Source organism: Argiope bruennichi, chromosome 1, assembly GCF_947563725.1.
Source record: "Argiope bruennichi chromosome 1, qqArgBrue1.1, whole genome shotgun sequence".
Lineage (NCBI taxonomy): Eukaryota > Metazoa > Arthropoda > Arachnida > Araneae > Araneidae > Argiope > Argiope bruennichi.
The window spans coordinates 127,077,967-127,101,325 of record NC_079151.1 but is presented as its reverse complement, the minus strand read 5'-3'; the positions used below and the strand labels follow the sequence as shown (position 1 = coordinate 127,101,325).

Genomic DNA, 23,359 nt, shown 5'->3' with positions numbered 1-23,359 from the left:
AAATGTTTTTTTTAATTTAAAATAAAATTATATCAATTTTCTTGCATCAGGATGTGATACTGATTTTTCAAATGTAAGTTTTTTTGTGGAATCTTAGATTTGTATTTTTTGTAATAAATTTTTGCTAAGTTTATGGATTGTATAAAAGATTCTGATATATATTTTTTTAATTTGAACTGACATAAAAGAAGTCTGATTTAATTATTCTTACCATTAGGTTGATCCATCAGCTTATTTGAAGATGTGTATTAGCGATTTGTCCGCAGTCCACGAGAATGACCACGAAGATGCTATCTGCCAATCTGCCGCTGCTTACTTCATGGAATGTAAGATGGAAGGTGTTCCTCTCAGGATGCCAAAACGCTGTGGTAAGTTTCAAATTCTATTAAATTCAATAAAGTAATAAATATTCTATTCTAATTCGTGTTGTGCATAAATAAAATGATGGGAAATCTTTAATGGAATCTGCAATGAATTAATAGAAATTTCAATAATTCTCTTTATTTCATATATATTTCAGGAAGCAATTAAGATTCTCGTAATTTACGATAATAAAAAAATCATGTTTCAATGACATTAAACACACGGATTATGTGTTTTTATAATGGAATGATAATTTTCATTATTTTGAACCGTGTAAAGGACTTCAGAATAATAAGACTGGTTTATCATACGAGCTAAAAATCTAGAAAAATTAAAAGAAAAAGAATGAGTAATATTAATAAGTAAAATTGATATTTCTGACTAATAATAATCCATAGCCGATTAAAATTTTTTTTTTTTTTACAATCTATGATTTGGATTTTGAGAAAACACTCTAAGATCCAAAAATTTTGTAAATAGTATTGTCTGAAAAATGTTTGAAAAAGTTTTGTAAACAGTATTATCAGAAAAATTGTATAATCTTTTTTTTCCCCCAATGTAACAATTCCGCTTATCTTTCAATTACATAAGTTCTGACAATTTTTTTTAGAAAGGCAGAAACTTAGATGCTTCAGTTCTTTATCTTGCGCAAAATGATGTGTCTTGGTTTGTTACTTAATTATTAATTAACCAAATTAATTAATTAATCAAATTAAATTTATCTAATAAGCTAAATGAATCCTTTTTCTTATTCTAATTTCAAACCTAAACATATTTTAACATAATATGACTAGAAAAAAATGGCCCTTCAAAGGGTTAAAATAATAATTTCAGCATCTTAAATTAATTTATATATATTTTCTCTTCAGTACGATGTGAGAAACAAGATGGATCTTACATGACAGAAGGCGAGGCAATCCAATTCCCTCGTGATGGTACCGTCACAGCCGCCGATGTAGTTTTCCTAGTTGAAGAGAAGCAGTGCAACAAGGACAGAATCAGATATCTATCAAAACTGGCCGATGTTATTGAGAAAGTGTTCGCCCAGAGGGGATACAGGGATGTCAGGTACAGTGTAGTAGGATTCGGTGGTGATGAAATACATGCTGCACCTCATGTGCATACTATGGATGGAAGAGAATCAGGACCTCTTAGATCTCTAGAATCAGCTTTCCAGAGCTTAGAATTTGGTGATGGACCAATTAACATCTTAGAAGCTATCAGGTTTGCTGCTGGACTCACCTACAGACCAGGAACCACCAAGAGTTTCATTCTTGTTAAATGCTCAACATGCAAGTCTGAAGAAGTCAAGGTACATATAATTTTTTAAATCCCTGGTCTTGATAATTTTATATAAAATGTGAATTATAAATCTTGGAAACTTATTTACGTTTCTTTATAAATTTACAGGCCGAATACAGTGAAATGTTGCGCACTCTTTTGGATGGAGACATCACTCTTCACCTCTTGATGGATCAGAAATACGAATTTAAGATTCCTAACAAGAATTCTAAATCCCGAAAAGTCATCGGTAAGCCATTTATTAGTAAAGTAACTTGCTATTCGAAAGCACATATGAAGAATTTAAGCGAAGCCATTTTCTTAATATACATAGTTATTTTCCCTTAAAAATGTGCTATAATTAAGGTTTAACCAAATTTTTAAAACAAACTTCCATCTTGTATTCCAGGTGTGGACAAAAGATTCGCTTATACCCTTAAAGACGTCAAGGACAGTCAGCTCTCTGGTGATGGAGACCTCTTGGCTCAGCTGAGGATTCCAAAAGATGTCTGCATTCCTCTGGCATTCGAAGTGAATGGCTCCAGCTTTGATTCACAATTCCTTGCAGAAACCAAGAAGAACACCAACAAGAAATTCATGGATGTCTTAGCAAGACTGGTGGTGCGCGGCTCATCGGCAGGCACTACAGACTGGGGAATGTGCTGCGAGTGCTTAGCCACAGAGGACGGAGTGGGCAAGAGTACTTGCCAACGCTGCGTTTCAGAAGAAATGGCAAGCATGATATCGGTACGTTCTTTTCATGCTCAGTAATTATATTTTTAAACTTTGGAGCAACAGTCTAAGTCAGTGTAATATATTTGAAATATTTTGCATTTTTGGTGTCACATAGTCTATTGACGAAGAATATTTTACCTTTTTGGAGTCATATAATTTAATGGCGGGAAATATTTCATCTTTTTGGTGTCACATAATTTAATCATGGGGAATATTTTAACCTTTTGGCGTCAAATAATCTATTGATGAAGATTCTATCAGTTAGATTTACCTTTAGTGTGATTAATATTAAAATTTATGATATAAAGAATATAAAGTTATAATTTAAAATGTGTTAAAATTTATAATATAAAAAATATAATATTGTTTCATTCAGCTATAATTGCTCATTATATTGCTTATTATCTCAAATATCAGACAGAAATAATTTACTCGCTAAATGTTGCCCCAGTGTGGAACTATTGGTGAAGTAATAGATAACATCTTATAGAATTTTAGATAAAAAGAAAGTAAAATGATAAATATTGGAGAATTAGAATGCGATGTCATTAAATGCGATCTATCATGTACATGTGAAATCCATTATGTGTTTTGATCCAAGAAAATGCCGCTAATTTATCCCTAATATTAATTGATAAGTAAATTAGTGAGATATGTAAGTTTTTAAGCATTTTTTCTAATAAATAATTAATAAATAATTTTTCATCAGAACCACTGGCTTCAAAATAAGTTTCTGTGACTCAGTTGTCCTTCTAAGTGCATTGAGATTTGAAAGAGCGGAGAATTTCTTATTCATTTCTAAAACTATAATAATTAAATTGAAATAAATTTTTTTTTAAATAATTCAAAATTCAAATAAGAAATACTTATAGTAAGATAGAATTTTTCTTAATAATTGAATGACAGCAGAAGTTTAAAAGGTATAACTGTTTTATGATTCTAATTTTTTGTAAGCTTTTATAATTTTCCAAATTACTGGTATATTTAATTTCAGAATGAAATAGGATGAATTATTATAATGAAAAGACACTACTCAACAATAAGGCTTTATATGCTGTCTTTGTAGATACATCTTAAATTCTTTCAAATAATAATCTGTTCTGGCTGCAAAAGCTTTCGTCTTAAGTAAAATATGGTTATTTGTGAATTTAATTGAAATTCTTCTTTCTTTCATAGGGTGATCTTTCTGGGATTCAGAATCAAGTAGGTCAGCCTGAAAGTAGGAGGTCACGAGTTCGAAAGCACAAAGAACGTAGAAATGGACAATAACTTTCTTCTTTATTTTATAGTCACTAATTATGATTTCACTTATGTGTTCAAATATAAAACACATACAACTAATAAGTTTCTTGTATGACCTAAAAGAAATCTATTTTACACTCATCCATTTCATTTTAGTTTAACATGTCATATTGTAGTATTGTAATTCTATACGTATTCAATAAAAGTTTTACAGTTTATCTATAACTGTAAAAAAAGATAAAAGAAGTATTGAAATATCATTGCCATTAAAAATAATTTTTTAAAGTTCTTTTAAATTCTATTTTTGTGCATTTCTTGTATTTATTTGTAATTTTTTTGTTGTTGATGAATAACTCAATGTTAAACGGGTGAGAGTATTTAACCATACTACAGGCCCTTCAAAGATGGCCTTTAAATCTGGATGTCTAGATTCAGTGATGGAAGAAAAAATCTGATGAAAAATATGACTTGAAGAAATCTAGGCTGCTCGGAAATCTAGGCAAGCAGATATAGTCATCTTTGCTCTGGACTGTCACCAAGTTTTACAGACCTCTTCCTCATTGTGATTTACCATGGCATGGTTCTTTGTGTACTTGACAGCTCTTCCAATACTCAGCTATGAAGTTCTAGTGGTGTCTGAGCACAGATTGTGGTTTCGGTATTTTAAATATTTTGTGTAATTTAATATTTTCTCTCCTTTCTTATGCTTTTTAATCATCTGTATGTGTACTGTTCCTTTGTGTACAGAGAGAATATCGTTCCTTAATAAAGTTGCTGCAGCAATAATCTCTTGTTTGTATTAATTTTTATACTCATAAATCCTAATAAAATTATTGAATTATTTCTATAAGGCATACTTCTTTATTACCACTTTTTTGATAATTTCAGATGTGTGGTGAAAACAATTAAAATAAACTTACATTCATTTCGCTTTAAAAATTATGTAATTATAAAAAATAAAAGAAGGCTATTGAATTGAAACAGTTTATGTTTAATTTTAATGATACTAATTATGTTATAAATTTATAACAGACACCTTTAGAAATTACAGACAGCCTTTATAATGCTTTTATAATACAAAAACCTTAAGGAAACAATATTATTTTTTCAATTGATATCAAGAACAAATGAATATACATATGGATATTCATGAAGGATATATCTGCTATTATTCCCAAAGAAGAATTAGCTTGGAAATTTAATTTTTATTTCCGAATTTTAAAAACTAGTAAACAATAAAAAAAAACAGAATTTTATTTTTTAAGAAATTTATAAATTTACTGCCCTAACATGCTATAATTTCTTTTTTCCTAAATGTTCATACAGATCATGAATGAATGACTTCTTTAATCTTTTAATAAATAATTAAATATTAACCAGATATTTCTGACAAACATTTTAATAGATGGCGCCACGGGGGTTTAACAGTCATTGAAATTATTTTAAGTTTTATAAGTTGTGTTTAAAAATTACAGAGCCCTAAGACAGATCCTATTCGTCAGAAATTTATTAACCTGAATGGCTATGTTCCAGGTTATTTATAAGGTACTTTATCCATTTAATTAAGTAACTAAATTCATCCAATTAAGATTTAATAACCAGGAGAAATACATGGTTAGACACAAGTCCATCATACATTTCAAAATTCCGTAAATAATCAAAGAATTGTGATATTGATATGTGGCTTTCCACTAAATTGCCTTACGTGTCATAAAGCTATTGGTTGTTTTTTTAAATTTTGTTTTGCCATATAGAAACGTTTAAATGTCTGCACATAGATGGCGTTAGTACAAAATTTTGCTGCACTACATATCTTAATTTGCATCATAGTGTGCTTTGACAGCAAGATGGTGTTCTATTAGAATAAAATTAACGGATACAATGGATCTAACGAAAGAATTCTTAGTTCGCTGAATCGAAAGGGAGAGATTGTTCAATATTATGACTGCTTTTTCTTTCAATCGTTTCTCTGTGTAAATAGCAGTGGTGGAGTAATAGTAGAGAAAAACTGGGGGGGGGGGAGATGTTTCGACATGATTAGGATTAGCAAAGTTTAGAGGGTGTCGTAGGACAAGCCATTAGAATATTCATGTCGCTTTCTAAAAATAAATATCGCGAGGAGAAAAACGAATAATGTGAGAGTGTTATTTACTGTTTGCTGAACCTTTAATGGCGTATGGGTTGAAGAAATAATTAAATTTTGAAATGTGTCGAGAACCCACCCTGAATATTAAATGTTTGGACTACCCTATATTTAATTTTTGTGTATGACACTGATGAAGGGAATAAGTGGAAATTTTTTTGTCCCAATATTATTTTCTCATACAAAGTTGCATGTAAATAAAAGAGTTTTGCATAGAAAGGCAGATATTTAATCAAATGATTAGAAAAACATTTCTAGCCAAATATATATATATATATATATATATATATATATATATATATATATATATATATATATATATAAAGTTAAAACCATTTGCTATGAACCATGATCTGCGCCACCGAGTTAAACATATGAGCAAAACATCCTTCTCATATTTTATACAATTTTACTGAATATTTTTCCTTTTCAAAAAATTATGCATAGATCAAATATATTATGTCTTAGGTATGCCATCAGTGGAAGTAACTGTGGTTTAACTTAGGAAAAGGCAAGGAGGGGGTGCTTCTGGAGCTTTTTGAATGAATGTTTATTTCATTTCATAAAAAGTATATATATATATATATATATATATATATATATATATATATATATATATATATATATATATATATATATATATATATATATATATATATATATATATATATATATATATATATCAGTAAAATTGTATAAAATATGAGAAGAACATTTTGCTCATATGTTTAACTCGGTGGAGCAGATCATAGTTGGTTTCAACATATTTGGATGGCGCAGATCATGGTTGATAGCAAATGGTTCCAACTTTTCGTTTTTCATCATATTCTTTAGAAAAATGCATAAGAGTTACAGCACTTTCAGTTATTGTTTATAAAAGAAAAAATAATCGCATGCTGGAAACACATAGTTTAAATAAAATATTATAAATAAAGAATCCAATTCAGAAGCCAGCATTTCCTCTATTTTAGAAAGATTCGCTCATTCTGGTCGCACTTTGAAAATGACTAGAGAATGAAAATTTGCCCTCTCACGAAAACAAGTCGATGTGACGTTTCCGAAAATCCGTTTGCATAACTGTTTGTTTCAGCATTCGAATATTTTTATTTTCGATTCGATGGAAGCATGGGTAACTTAAAAACATTATTCATCTCAATATACTATAGACTATACCTATAGTGCTGTTTAAGTGCTCCCAAACTGCTTTAACTAAGAAAAAATGCCACAATTCAGTTTTATCAACAGTCCTTGTATGTCTTAGTAACACTCATATATTGTACGATATTGTATGTTATTAAACAATACTCACAGTATTGTATAACATTGTTGAATATTGAATAATATAGTGAAATATTGTAGAGTATTTTACAATATTGGGTAGCAGGCTCTCCTACTTAAGTGATAGACATTGCTAGATATGTTATACTAAAAAAAACATTAATTCCTCCATACGTTAAGAAATGAAGCATTGATTGCTTCAATATTTCAGAGACTTTAAACCTTATGTATTTAAAAGATGACAGGAAGAAAAAAAAAAAACATAAAAATTCCAAACTGTTTCCAAAATTCCAAACTAAAATAAATAAATAAATAAAGTTCATCGATACAATCTTTTTTAAGTTTTTAGGTTTAATTAATAGTTATAATTCATGAATTATTACTTAATATGTACACTTTTTTAAAAAATGATTGAATATACAGAAAAAACATAAGAATCTTAATATATATAAAACACTAACGTACGTGGTCCAGAAATCAGTTATTATTAGTTATTACGGAATGGCAGTAATCAAATACAAACATATCCATGTACGGAAGTTTCAGCAGACTGCTTTATTCAGCGTTTTTATAGTCGCACTTAATTCAACATTTTGCTAATGAAATAAAATTATTATACTATAAATGTTGCACATAGTTTTAAACAGTTCCTTCAGTTCAGAAGATGTAAAAGAAATTAATAAATAAGCATTAATCAAAAAATTTAATAGGTTCTGTGGATAATCGTTATGACTTACATGTGGAAATAGATAATTCCCAAAACTATTAATTTCCCCCAAACGATTTTGCATTATCTTAAAACTTAAGAAATTATCTTTTTAATGATATCGATTTACTTTTGGAATTTTTTTTTACTTTAATAATTTTTTTACTTAATAAGCTTAATTTACTATGTTACGAAATTCGGATTCATCCGTAAAAATATTCAATCGCGTGCTTTTGTCAATGTTAAAATTGAGATTAAAAAATGCCCTTTTCGTCATTAATTTCAAAATAGCATTTTCACATCCGTTTATATTTCATAGTATATACACTTTTAATTTTGTCACAATAATTTGTTGCAGAAGGATTCAGTGAAAGTCTAAAAACTCAATCTTGGCGAGCAAGCTGGGGGACAAAGACGGATAGTTGTTTTTATGTTAATTGCAGTCTAAAAATAGATATACAAAAAGAAATTCTTTTGTTAAATTTAAAACAACGTTGGTCTTCATTGATCACGGCTAATTCCTATAATCTCACATTCCTATCCTATTATCTCAGAGGACTCTTCTTTCAAGTGTAGAACAATTAATCATTTCTGAAAATCAGGGAATTCAAAGGATTATATGGCACGCTGCTCAGTTCCTGAGTGATTCTTTAGCTTAAGACACGCGCCAAAATTAATACAAATTACATTTCGTTATTTAACTTTCAATAAAGTAATATCAGCGATCCGGAAAATACTTCAAGATTCCAAAACGGTGATTTGTGTGTGAAAATTCTCACGAATGACTGCAAGTCACTTCCTTATATGTTGTTTTTTGTTTATTAAAATCATAAAAGGAAAAAAGAAATCTCTATCTGCTGTCTTCTTTTCTTTTCGAAAGCGATAAGCATAAAATGAATGATACAATTTTCTCTCGAAAGAAATCACGTGAGACGTCATTCTTCCGAATTGAAAAAAAAAATTAAGCTTCAATAAAAGAATAAAATAATAATTTAAATAATTCAACGCAGTGCGTTTTTTATTACCTCAGATACGATACATTCTATACATATAAGATATTGCAATTATCGAAACACTTCTGAATTCCGAAGATTTTGATATCCATAAACTCTAAAATTATTTTTAGCAACTGAATGCTAAAATACTGAAATTGTTTTTTAATTTCTTAACAATAACAATACTGAAATGAGTTTTTAGTATCTGAACAATAACAACACTGAAATTATTTTTTTTTAATTTAGTATTTGAGCACTAACAATACAGAAATAATTTTTTGTGTCTGAACACTTACAATACTGAAATTATCTTTTTAGTGTCTGAACAATATCAACACTGAAATTATTTGTTAGAGTTTGGCTGTAAGCAAACACAATAATACTGAAATCTTCTCAGCTTAATTTGTACATCTCAAAAATACATTGTTATCTTCTCTATATTAAAGAGCCCCACAGATTACGACCATGTTCAGAATGTGTTTTTTTGTCATTTATTTATAAAGAAAATGTAGTATGTATCATTGATTTCTTTATATCTTATCACCATTAATTACTTCATGTTTAGTTACACGTCACACTTTTCAATGAAAATAATAAATATACTAGTTCGTGAATACATAATCGTGGATGTGATTTAATATTAACTTCTTAAAAGTTGAGGAGACCACAAAGAAAATAACCGGTAATAAAACGAGCATCATTCCAAAAACTAATGCTTTATTTTTATTTTTGGATGGTATGCGGATTCTTTTCCACAGATAATGCATTCTGGACTTATTAGAGAAATAGGTTAGAATAATAAAATCATCAGTGGCTAATCGTCAATGTAAATGATTATTTAATATTTTCATTAATTTTTATTGATGACGAAATTGGATTGCTTAACGAAAGGGGGAAGGGGCATTTTTGACACTTTTATTTGGGAGTGTACGAGGGAAAATCTTGCCCATGTTTTGTTCAATAAAAATGCATAAACTTTCCCAATTATCTATAACCCTAGTAGCTCCCATATATTGTACAATATTTTATGATATAAAACAATATTGGCGATATTGTATATGTTTAATATTGAATAATATTATGTAATATCGTACAATATTTGCTGCAGGCTGTGCTACTTGGAAAATATGTTGTTTTAAACAACAATAACGAAACATCGAGATGACGTGTACAATAAAAATTTATATTTTAATATAATTTTAAATCTAAAACAATGACTTATTTTAACTTTAAACATATTATGATATTTGTGGATGGCGGTATACCGACTGATAATAAAAAAATTATAGAGGCAAGTTATATAGTGGCCTATCTTTTCCCATTTAGCTACAGTTTGAGCAAGGTTTTGATCTTTTATAGACTTAGACTTATTCCTATTAACACAAAATGATCAACAACATTGTTTCGATGTTTTTAGAATATCCCACAATATTGGGTAAATATCATACAATATATTGTGCTACTGGAGATAACATTTATATGTATTAAGATATATTTTTAGGATATTGAAACACATACATGCAATAAATTTCCTTTTATTATTCGGTAGTTAAATTCTTTTTTTATAGTTATTTGAATATTTTTTATAAAATAAAGGAATAATAAATCAAGTTATTATTATTTTAATAAAAAATATCTCATGAATAAAAGTTTTATTAAAATACCAATAATTATTTGAGGATTAAAACCAATAAATAAATATTAAGATAGCGTAAAAAAAAAATAGAAAAAAGCGCAACAGCCTGTAGGAAAATATGTGCATACATACTTTTTATACATGCGCCTTTAAAAATATTATAGCAATATTAGACAATTTCCATTTTTACTCCATTATAAAACAATGCTTGCAGCGAAAACTCTTGTTTTAATTTTTGGTACCCGCAACATTTACCACACTTTGTTTTCATATATATGCATTAAGATAAATATAATTATCAGCATTGATGATTATGTTCGATATATAATTATCAGTATTGATGATTATGTTCGATATATAATTATCAGTATTGATGATTATGTTCGATTATTTATTATTACAATGTTAAATATCTATATCTGATTGAATGGAATGGCATAAGTGCATTCTATTTTATTAATGATGGTTCCTTTAAATATTTTGCAAGGAATGTTGATTGTTAAAAAAAATTAGATTGCAAATATCCATAGGGAAATAAAAATTTTTGTAAAGCAAGAAATATCCATGGTACATTTTAGCGATCAGTATTAAATTCTAGGTAGTGTATTATTTAGAAAAGAAGCATTTGTTGAAATTAATCTAGCATTCTGAAAAAGAATATTGCTACAATTTTTAACTAAAATTCAAGGAAAGAAAATCTGATAATATATACAACTCTTATAGAAGTATTAGAATTAATTGCAATATATTTTGTATTTGTGACTAACATTGATTTTTACCTTGTAGTTTTCAGAAGTTTTTTCACTTGTTTGAGCTGAAAAAAATGGACAAGTTTAACTTTTTATACTTTAGACACGAAATGACCTCCTTCATTGAAAGCTCTGTTCTAATAAAATGTTCTCAAATAAGCATATATAAAAAAAATGTACATCAAGAATTTGGTAAGATCTGCTGCTTATTTATTAACTCTATGTCATTTTATTGCGTATTTTTTTGAAATAATCTTTAAGAACAGTTGGTGGCTCTAAATATTTTTTAAAGAATAGTTGGTGGTTAACACTAAATAAATTTTTAATATGCTTGGAAAAATAAGACTTTCTGTAAAGTAAATAAAATCTTTCATGATATATTTTTTGAGTATCAGATTAGAGAGAATTTATCTTTAAGAAAAAAGCATTTATCAAAATTTATCAGGTTTTTTCACTAAGGAATATTGCTACAATTATTCAGATCAAGTAGAGGAAAAAAAATTGATCAATATATAAATTAATAAAAATATTAGATTTAATCACAACCTATTTTGTATCAGTTACTGACATTGAGTTTTACTTAATAATTTTCAGAATAGTTTTTTATTTCTTTGAACTGGAAAAATCGGCAGGTGCAGCCTTTTACACTTTATATAAGAAATGACCTTAGCCATTGAAAGGCTCAGTTCAAATAGAATCATCTTAAATAAGTACATCTAAAGAGGATGAATTCGGCAAGACTTGCTGTTTGGTTTTTGACTCAGAATCACTGAACTGTAACGGTAAAAAAACTAACGCAGTGGATCGGACGAACGCGAAATGCATACAAATGAACTAGTATTTGCTTTACCAGCAGAAAGAGGAGCATTTCCCTGCTTTAGTTTTGCTTTCTACAAACATAGCTGGGTGAAACGGGCTTATAGGTGAGTAGGTGATATTCAGAAGGAATCATGAACAAGTAACTGTTAATTATTTCGTTACAAGTGACCGACTTCATTCCTGTTAATGATTTTTAATTACATATTTAGTTGTTTCAAGGCCACAGTAATGAACGTAAAGATTGTTGAGGTTTAAAAACAAGATTATTGGTTTCTAAATGAAAAAGAAATTTATTGATTGTTGAGGAACTGAATTAAGTTTAAGATCATCGATATAGAATCGACTTCATTCAATTTGTTTTTTACATTTTTTCAGTTGCAAGAAATGATGAATTTTTAGGACTTATAATTGAATCAATATATTTTCTCTAAAAATGTTGAGAAAACATTTGGCATTCACTTCTTGGATAGGAAATTTTTGAAAAAAATTTAAAATATAGATGACAAAAGTAACAAAGATATTAGAAAATAAAACACAATAAGTTAACAAATATTTTCATCAGCTATAAAATTAAAAATTTGATTAATAGGGAAATGAGAGGCAGAATTTAATTTTAAATTTCATTAAATCCGAATTTCCATACTTATATTAAATGCATAATTAATCAAACAGCAATAATTTTATTATTCATTACTATTATTTTAAGTAACTTATAAGAGTTAATCAACTTGGAAATTATTAATACTTTAACTGTTTTATTTTTATTTTTTTTACTATCTAATAAGATGAAAATATTTTGGAAATATTTTCTTATTTTGATTCAAATGGAAATCCATTGAATACTTGGCTTATCTATGTATTCGAAATAATTTTAATATTAAATTATAATCGTTATGAATGGTTTATTTTTTCCTTAAAGCTATCAAAATTCGATAAATCGATCGGGCAAAACAGTTAAGCGGTTAATGTTGAGTAACTTCTGGGAGATTGAAAGATCTCAAAAGATTAAAACAATTAAATTGTTTTTGAACTTCTATTGAAAATCTCAAGATATTAGAGGGAATCGTTCGAGAGGGAGTATTGGACAACCAATCGTCAATTTTTTAGAGGAACAAGATTTAAAAAAACGATGAAATAGTAATAATTTAAAAAATTATTTCACAAATATTCTATAAGTGAATGTCAGAGCTACAACCGTCTGGCTCTTTTCACAAAATATAAAGTTAATTTTTTTAAGTTTGAGAGGAAGCAATATTTTTAAACATCATAATATAGCTTTAAATATTCTATTATCAGATTTTACTAAAGAAAATAAATTTTTAATCCAGTACAATATTTTTTATCCTTCTAATTTTATAGAATATTTAAAAACATTTCAACAAATTTATTCAATCGCTACAATCATATTTTCGATTTGTTTCATTTAAAAATGTACTCGAGGCATTAATAATAATTTTAACAGTGCAAATATTGATATACATCTTTTATTTGATGAATATTTCAAAAAATATGGAGGTGGAATTTTTATGAATAAGGCAGATGTCAGTTCAAACTCTTAAATTTTAATAAAATTTTAATATATTGCAACGGTTTAATTCAATATTCAGATGATTCTTATTTAAACATTTGTAGGCCGGGATTGGTAGGGCGGTTGGACTCCCATCTCTTGGATTGCGAGCTCGAACCCCGCCGTGTGTGTGGTGGCTGGCGTCCGTATAAATCTGTTGTTGTCACTAAGTCCTCCATTTCGAGAGTAATATCAGTGGGACTACTGGTTCAGAGGTGATCGTTCTCTGATTCAGATCTAAATTACGATCAGATCTAAATTACGATTGCAGATCAGTGCATGAAATGTATGAATGAAGTCCGCCCCGTAAAAAGGATTGTGACGTGTGAGTAGTTAAGTTATACTCTTGGCCCTAGTTGGCGCTACTAAACAAACAATAGACGCTCATTCGGCTTAAATCGCTGACAGATAACTGTCAGCAGGCTTGTAAAGTGCCATAAGACACAACAACCAAACATCTGTTCGATAGCAATTGTAGTACTCAAACAGATTTTACAATCATTAAAAAAAATTTTTTTAGAGTTTAATTTAAATTGTTGCACATAAATTGCCTTCATAATGGTAGAAATCAATTTAGTATTACTAATTGAATAAACTAAAAATTGTTAAACGAAATAAAGGTGTGTAATATAAGAAAATAAATTTATAACTTTGCAGAAGTTTCAGACATAATTTGAAAATGCATGTTTATTGACGGTGTTTACTTAAAATTACTGTTTGAAAAAATAATAAATAAAACAAGCAAATTTAAATAAGACAGATATTTTTATTTTAAATTAAAATGAAACAATCAAGAAAGAAAAATACAAATATTCAAAATAGTAGCTCGAAAAAAGAACAGAAGAAAGAAGACTTGAAGATAAAAGAAGTAAAAGGTAAAACTCAAAGAAAGGCAGAATTGCAGCATCTCAAACAACTAGATTCCTCAAGAATATCTCAAGTAGATATTCTTGAGGAATCTTGAATGGCGAAAGTAATACACTGTAGAAATATTTGAAGTGCCAGACGGAAAAATATTTTGAAGTTGAAAGCTTTGTTGAAGTAGGAGGGGAAAAGTAGCGTCCAGTAGACATTGTTGAAGATCTTTTATTGAAAAAGTAACATTCAGAAGAAGTTTTTGAAGAAACAGGTGATAGAAAAAACATTCAGTAAAAATTCTTAAAGAATCAAATAAAAGAAAAATATTCATTAGAAAGTTTTGAAGAAACAGGTGGAGATAAAGTAACATCAAGTAGATATTCTTGAATAACCAAGCGGAAAAAAAAGTAACATCAAGTAGATATTCTTGAGTAATCAGGCGGAGGAAAAGTAGCATCAAGCAGCAATTCTTGAAGAGCCAAGCGGCGAAAAAGTAACATCCAATAGACACTCTCGATAAATGAAATTGAAAGAGACATTCAGCAGAAAGTAGAGTCACATCAGTTTTATACAAGTAGTTTTCTTTCCTTCAATAAATAAATTACAAGATGGTCTTGACAAGGCCAGGAGCAGCGAGGATTCCGGCACTTTTCAAACCGATGGGGGAGACGATGCCGGCATTGAGAAGGGGGGCACCTGCGATAAGACCGCTGTTGAGAATTGAGCACCGATAAGACCGTTGTTGAGAACTGGAGCACCGATAAGACCGCTGTTGAGAACTGGAGCACCGATCAGACCATTGGCCAGGAGTCCATTTCCGATTATTCCGGAGCTGAGGAGGGGAGCGCCAATAAGTCCAGTGGTTCCGATAACCCTCTTGTCGGTGGTCACTGCTCCAGGGATGGCGACGACGGATGAGGTGGAGACGGCGGCAGGTCCCACGATTCCGGCATTCAGAAGTCCAGGAGCCAAGACAGTGGCATCAACTGCTGCAAGAGCAGCGAGAAGGAGAGCAATCTAAAAATGAAAATATATATATATATCATACCTTGACAATAAGGGATTTCAGGACGCATGATTTAAATATGGAAAAGCCATATGAATGAAAATTTCAATCTTGGAGCGGGAAAACTAGTGTCAGTAGTTGCAGGAGCATGTAAGAAATGAAATCTAGCACAATATTACAAATGAAAAGCACGAGAAAATCTATTTTAAATGAAATTCAATAAAGACAATCATTATTTGTGGCATCTTGCTTCTTAAAGAATCTTTTCGAGAATAGAGAAAATATATTATGGTTCGATGGAAATTTTTTATATTTAATTTTTATATATATTAACTTTTAGATGCTGATATATCAAGAAAAGTTTATAATTTTCAGTTTAAAAATTACTAAGAATAAGTGACCTGAATAATCGACATGTGAACATAAAAATTCATAATATACTTGTTTGAAAATTTTAAAGTAAAATAATTGAAGATTTATCGTCAAAGAGTCCTTAGGAGTTGAAATAAATTATGCATAAAGCTTCTATTAAAAATGCCATATTTCGATTAATATTTAAAACATTTCAAATATTAGAAATTTTTAAGTTTCGGTTATGAGTTAATTCGGATAATTGTATTAAATTTTTTGTTCCTTCTGGAAGCTGGAAGAGGTCAAATTATTTCCAGGTTTGAGCGTATAACTAACAAAATATTAACCACACTTTTAATCGGTTTTATAAATCCTGTATTTCTCAAAATGAAATTTCATTTTTGAAGCAGACTCTCTAATGTAAAGAAATTTATTTTATGGAAAATGCGTATACAATTGTGTATATTTAGACACAGAAAATTTATGTTGAGATTTTCAAACAAACATCTATGCTGATTTGCTTTAGATTAGATTTAGTAAAAGTAAACGATTAACAGCAGATATTTGAATGTGATATATTCGTGCAAGACAATAATGTCGTTAAAGTCCTAACTTTAAAAAAGATTAATAAAAAAATTAATTTCCTGCACTTAAAAAAGCAATTATTTATAATTAATTTAAGTGTTATCTTCATTACCCTTTCTTTTGTAGAATCAAATACAATTCTTCTATAAAAAATTAATTAAATTTTTATATATTCTATAAATATGCCGTGTAAAAAATTGAAAAAGCGAGCTCGAGAGAGAGAGAAACAAAGAGAGCAAATATTCTTCCCAAATAATATATTAAGTTATATGATGACCTATTATTATATCAAGCTGCAATAAAACATTCCTTATCATTTAGCAAAGAAATGCTTTCTAAGCATAAGGGGTTTCGCTTTATTCTTGATAATATGTATGTTTATTTCCAATGCTTGGTTTAAAATGGAATGTTAAATAATGGCACATAGCAATTTCGATATCTAAAAACAATAATTATGAAGCTACATGTTATCTCAATCAAATGCATAATGGCCTTTATATGATTTTATTATGCTAATATTTTACCTACCGATGCATAGTTTCCTCAATAAGACGTAATCATATACCTTGTTTTTCCGATACAAGTCATCCTAACTTAGAAATTCGCAAACTGTGCAAACAAACCATATGTAAATACTTATTATGTCCTCATATTTACAACAAAAGCTATTCTGGCATTATTTGTTGAGCTGATATTTTTATTACATTTATGTTTCTTTGAAAAGTGAACCTTTTGCAAATTTTGCTGATGTACTGGTTGGTTCACCGAATTCTTGAACTTTCACTTTTCCATTAAATCAAAGCCCGAGTTTTCGATGTCTTCAGAAATTCTGAAATCAAATTTAATTTTCCTTTCAATAAAAATATTAGATTTTGAAGATTCTTTGAACTTTTGTTAGCCGTTGTTTTCTTATGCAAAAATTTGGTTAGTTAATAAGCATAATAGGCAGACACAGTTATCCCTGTTTATGCGGCTTAGTTCTGCGGTAACGAGGTGACTCGCTGGAGGTAATAAAAGTAAAAATATTAGACTCATATTCAAATTTTCGATGTTTTATTTTTGTTAAATTATCAATTTTAATGTAATTGTATTTTTTCATTAGATATTTCAAAATTGTAAGATCAAAAAGTATTGACTATAATAATTTCTTAAATTAATATATTTAAATTAAAATAAATATTATCTAACCCTGACTTCAAACAAATTAATAATAATATAATGGCAAAATAGAAAATAAAATCAATAAGACGGTTTTTGAAGAAGAATTAATAATTGGTAAATAAAAATAATGATCATCGCATTTTTCTTATCGTTTTAGGGAAAGTTTTAAATGTCTTCCACCTTTATAAAGTTGTTCTAAAAATTAATTCAACAAAGATTGCAAACTCTTATTATCATAATGCTGTAAAATTTAAATTTTATAAGAAAATAATGTCCTTATAACACAAAAAAGTTTTAAAAAATAAATTCAAACATGCAAGGATTTCTACTATACATCTTAGAATATAATTCAAATTCAACGACAGAAAAATCCACCGATTAAAACCATAAGTTGTAGTCGCAATCGAGGGGGAGGTATATTATACAAAAGTGTCATTATCTTAAAATTTATTTGTAGAACGTTATTTTATTCAACGCTATTTCTTAATTTTTGAATTTTTTTAGATAAAATGAGTAAAATGCTTCCGAATAATATTTAAATTCTTAAAAAGAATTGGAATAGAATGCGAACACATAGATGGTTATATTATTATACAATTAACGCTACAGAATATATTCCAAACAACGAAAATTGTCAAAAAATGTCAAACAGAAATGGTTCTCACCTTAGCGAACATTTTGGAAGATTTGCTTCAGCTGTTGTGAACTAGTGGTTCATTCTTGCTAGGACATGAACTATATATACTCTTTTGCTGCCAAAAAATGTAGGACATCACGGGAACAGAGAGTGACCACTACCAGATTCTGTAAAGGACATCTTCTCACCCCGCCCTAAACAACAAGGACAATAACATCGAGAAATCCCAACGGATTGTTTACTAAATATGTTAATTGGTAGATCAATATAGACACGCCAAGAAAAGGTAACAAAGCAGGTGTTGTGAACTTCTTGTGGCGATCGAAAGCGGTTCGATCCAGTTTTGGACGGTCGTGGTGGGTAGAACCTTGAATCACCGTTTGATTATTTATTCGGATTTTGATCTCTGAATGTCCTTGGAAAATGAATCTCAAGGTATAAGGCTATAAACATTACAGTTATTAATATTTTGGGCTACTATGGCTATAGAATTCGTTAATTATTCTATTTGCTTTGGTCTCAGTAAATACAATTCACTTAAAATCAAGGCTGTTAAGATTTAATCTTAAACTATTCTGCTTTTTTAATTCAGAAGGTAAAAGAATTCTTAATATTAAATATTAAGATCATTTTTTTAAAAAATAATAGGGAAACTAAGGAATTTCAAAACAAATTGGAATTCCTTGGAAAACTTTGGAACTTTAAAACATGGTAAGGTAAATTTTTGGATTTTTAAGCTGTTTTCTGAAACAATATGTATCAATTCTATTATTTCCTGGAATTATTTAATATGTTACATATATTTATGCAAAGTTGTTTATCGACTATAAATAAATCACGAATTACATATTTGTTCATTTTTGGGGAAATAATATTAGCTCAGGGGGGGGGGAAATGATGATTTCCTGTATTATCGTTCTCTAAAAGAGTGCTTCAATTTTCATTTCCTGCTTGTATTTCATTTAAAACACTGAACTTTTGAAAAAGAAAACAGAAGTATATCATTAGGAAAGAGATATTATGAAGCTAAATCAAAATTATACTAACCTTTTTCAAGAAAAAATTGAGTTTTAAAGTTGATTTATCATGTTCCTCTCTTGAACTGCTTTTAAAATCTTATGTATGATAATGTATAAATTGGATATTTTATTTTTTCATTTTCACAAATTATTATTCATAAAGCTGACTTCAAACAAGAAAATGTTTACTTTAGTACGCATACAAAGCAACAATAAGACTAAAAATTTGAAGATAAATGTAATTTAATAAACCTGGTAATAAAATTGTATTCCAAAACCACTTCAAAACCATACTCTTTTGGCCTCTAATACTAGTGGCTGATACATGAATTTTTATCAAATACAACTGTAAATTAAATTACATCAATAATTGCCAAACCTTCAATAAAATCAATGTTCCATGATATCTGTCATTTGTGTGCCCTCATTTTAAAATTTTTATGTTAGCCAGTTTGTTATGAATTATAACCTTCTTTTTAAAATTTCAGCCGATGACCGTTTCATTTCAGCTGAATGTCAACCCATTTTAAAAGTAAGATTGAAAAAAAATTAAAGTTTTCAAGCAATTTTTGAGTTTCATTTGTAATTTTTGATGCATCAAAAGAAAAGCAAAAAGTTGCAAATGCTTAGCTGCAAATCAATTTATGTCCCACAGAATGATATATTATGAGATTAGATATATGCTTCCAAGAAAAACTGTAATTTGGAATCTTATGCTAATGTTGATTTTTTAAACACACAACTATGTGAACGTAAATATAAATATTATGGAGAAAACTTTGAAACACTTAGACATATTTCTCTTAGCAGAAGAGGCAACATAAGAGCAATAGCTTACATCGCTGAAGTTCTTAGTTCTATTGTATAACAAAATATGAAAAAAAATCCACCAAACGAGTTTCTAGCAATACCAAGCAATTTCTTGAAGAAAAAAAAATAAGAAAACAAAGCTTCGCATCAAGAGATATTATTTATTAGTTTAAAGTATTGTAACAAAATTATTGAAAATCCAGAAACATCTGAATATACAAAATTAAAGTTAGGAGTAATATTTTTAATTTCTTATTTAATTTAATCTAGTTTTTTGACAATAAATATTACGTTCTATATTCATTTTCTTTTGCAGCTATTATTATAGGTCAAATGAAATTCCTCAATGGCTATTATTATTATGAGACAATGAAAGTATAATTAATTCCTGTGACATAATAAACATTCCGAAAAAGAAGCTAAAATGATCAAATTTGTAATAAAGTTTCAATTCAGGTGAATTTAATAACAATAAAATTTGAAATATAGTTGAAGATAAAATAAGAAAATGATCAACAGCTTAATCTTGAAATAAAAAAAAAAGCTTTCATGCTGTAAGATTTAAATCATGCTTCGTTATGATTTATATGCCAGTTTATTTCAAGATTTTCAAATTGTAATTATAAAAAATATAACTATTAAGTAAGATACAAAACAGTTAAAAGGGTGGTATCTTCTAATATTTTTCTTTAAAAAAAACTGGTTAATATTTTTTTGTTTTCTTTTCTTTTATTCATAAAAATTAGTCGATTCAAATTTAACAAGAATCCTTTTTATAACCGTGATTTATTGATAACCATATTTTTGTGTATTTGAAATAATATTTCGATATTCCAATATTTATTAAGGGAGAAAATTGCTGGCTATTAAATATATCTTTTATTATATTGTAGGCATCCAAGGGTCAATGATCATCAAATAACTCATTTTCTTTAACAGACTAAAATAATTGTTTTGCATAAATGAAAAATTATTTATTAATTATTTGATAACTCATTTATTACCAATTATTATTATCTGATTAATATCTATTAGTTGACTATTTCTGTAATAACTAATTAACTAAGCATCTCCAATCATTTCTGTTAACAGAACTAAGTGAATTATATGTCAAAAATAGCAGTTCTTGAGAGACTATTTCGTACAATAGAATTGACTTAGTTTCCGTTCCATAGATCCATTATTATTGCAAAAGTAATCCAAAAGCAATAAAGCGATGCTAATAACTTTGATGTTAATTATACATGTAAATAATTAATCTTGCGCTATTTATTTTTAATATATTAAAAATTAAATATTCCATAGAACCCTTTATTCAATTTTAAATAGAACAATGCATTAAAAGTTACAAAAGATCACAATTTGAATGAAATGTTTTTATTATATTTTCCATGAAATATTATTATAAATATTACTTAATATAGACAATAAATCTTTCTACCCTCTATTTTACTACTAATAATTTTCTGATAAAATAAAAACGAAGAAAAACTAATAAATTGAAGGAATAAAGTAATTAGAAATTACGAAACTACATTGTTGAATCAATTTCTAAGCGTGAGAAGGGAAAATAATGAATAAATTCTATCAGAAGTGGAAAAAAATTTACTCGAATTAAAGTTTTAAGTAATTTATTTTTTCCAAATATTTATAAATAAAAGTTTTAATGGAAATATTTTGTATATCATTACATTTTGATTCAGTTCTTTCTTATCTCAATGTCCAGGATCAAACTGTATAAGTATTGAAATATAAACTAGAACTTTTTATGACGCAATTATTATCGAATAGGTAAACCGTTTTTCTATTGATAGACTAATTTAAACTAATATAAACTAAGTAGAAGTGTCAATTTATAATTTCAATTGAAAAACTAAATCAGGATTATGGACGTTCTCATTTTCTTCCTTAAACCCCAATTTTTGAGAATTTATTTTCTCTCTTTTTCATCTGTGTTAAGATTTTCTGTAGGCAATCTTTCAAAGACTGTAAAAGGTTGTTCCAACGATAATTCAAAAATGAGTACTTATAATCAAATTCTGATTTCCTTTTAAATATACGTAAATGAAATTGAATGAGATACAATAATAATGAATGAAAATGTCCCCTTTCCAGAATATGTCTATGTGTGGCTAGACGGTGAATTAAATAATGATGCACTAGCAAAAAATAATGATGAAAGCCCTATTCTTATTGCAAACTAATCAAAGTTATTTTCTTTTCAATAGCCTTATTTATCAAAATTGAATTTGGCAAATAATACAATTCAGAAAAAATAATATTAGCTAGTACTATTCTTATTGTGAACCAATCAATACTTCGTTCTAAACAGTATTATTTATCAAATTTGAACATGGTAAATAATACTATTCAAAAGAAATAAAATCATTTAGTGCTATTCTTTTTGTAAACGATCAAAATTACTTCCTTCTAAATAGAATTATTTATCAAAACTGAATTTGGTAAATAATACTATTTAGAAGCGATAATATTATTTAGTACTATTCTTATAGCAAACCAATCAAAATTACTTCCTTCTGAATAGTATTATTCATCAAATTTGAATTTGTTAAATAATACTAATCAGAAGAAATAAAATCATTTAGTGCTATTCTTGTTGCAAACCAATCAAAATTACTTCCTTCTCAATAGCATTATTTATCAAAACTGAATTTGGTAAATAATACTATTTAGAAGCGATAATATAATTTAGTACTATTCTTAAAGCAAACCAATCAAAATCACTTCCTTCTAAATAGTATTATTCATCAAATTCCAATTTATTAAATAATACTATTCAAAAGAAATAAACCAAACCAATCAAAATTACTTCCTTCTAAATAGCATTATTTATAACTGAATTTGGTAAATAATACTATTTAGAAGCGATAATATTATTTAGTACTATTCTTATAGCAAACCAATCAAAATTACTTCCTTCTGAATAGTATTATTCATCAAATTTCAATTTATTAAATAATATTATTCAAAAGAAATAAAATCATTTAATGCTATTCTTATTGCAAACCCATCAAAATTACTTCCTTCTAAATAGCATTATTTATAACTGAATTTGGTAAATAATACTATTTAGAAGCGATAATATTATTTAATACTATTCTTATAGCAAACTAATCAAAATCACTTCCTTCTGAATAGTATTATTCATCAAATTTGAATTTGTTAAATAATACTATTCAGAAGAAATAAAATCATTTAGTGCTATTCTTATTGCAAACCCATCAAAATTACTTCCTTCTAAATAGCATTATTTATAACTGAATTTGGTAAATAACACTATTTAGAAGCGCTAATATTATTTAGTACTATTCTTATAGCAAACCAATCAAAATTACTTCCTTCTGAATAGTATTATTCATCAAATTTCAATTTATTAAATAATATTATTCAAAAGAAA

The 23,359-nt window shown here is 27.8% G+C and overlaps 2 protein-coding genes across 2 annotated transcripts in view; one reads left to right on the top strand and one right to left on the bottom strand.

Annotated features, from left to right (window-relative positions):
* The window catches only part of LOC129960748 (apolipophorins-like), a 56,223-nt gene extending 51,816 nt beyond the window's left edge, over nt 1-4,407 (top strand). Inside the window, exons 30-34 of the mRNA XM_056074403.1 lie at nt 218-368; nt 1,233-1,675; nt 1,774-1,894; nt 2,054-2,391; nt 3,556-4,407. Of these exons, the coding sequence (XP_055930378.1) occupies nt 218-368; nt 1,233-1,675; nt 1,774-1,894; nt 2,054-2,391; nt 3,556-3,648 (1,146 nt within the window). The 3' untranslated portion in view covers nt 3,649-4,407. The remainder of the gene's footprint in view (nt 1-217; nt 369-1,232; nt 1,676-1,773; nt 1,895-2,053; nt 2,392-3,555) is intronic.
* A 9,853-nt stretch (nt 4,408-14,260) lies between these two features.
* On the bottom strand, nt 14,261-18,269 carry LOC129976596 (uncharacterized). The gene is made up of 2 exons (XM_056090239.1): nt 18,141-18,269; nt 14,261-15,389 (listed from the first exon to the last, which is right to left on the bottom strand). The coding sequence occupies exons 1-2, from the start codon at nt 18,150-18,152 to the stop codon at nt 15,024-15,026; spliced, it is 378 nt and encodes a 125-aa protein (XP_055946214.1). The 5' UTR covers nt 18,153-18,269; the 3' UTR covers nt 14,261-15,023.
* Nucleotides 18,270-23,359: the final 5,090 nt, after the last annotated feature.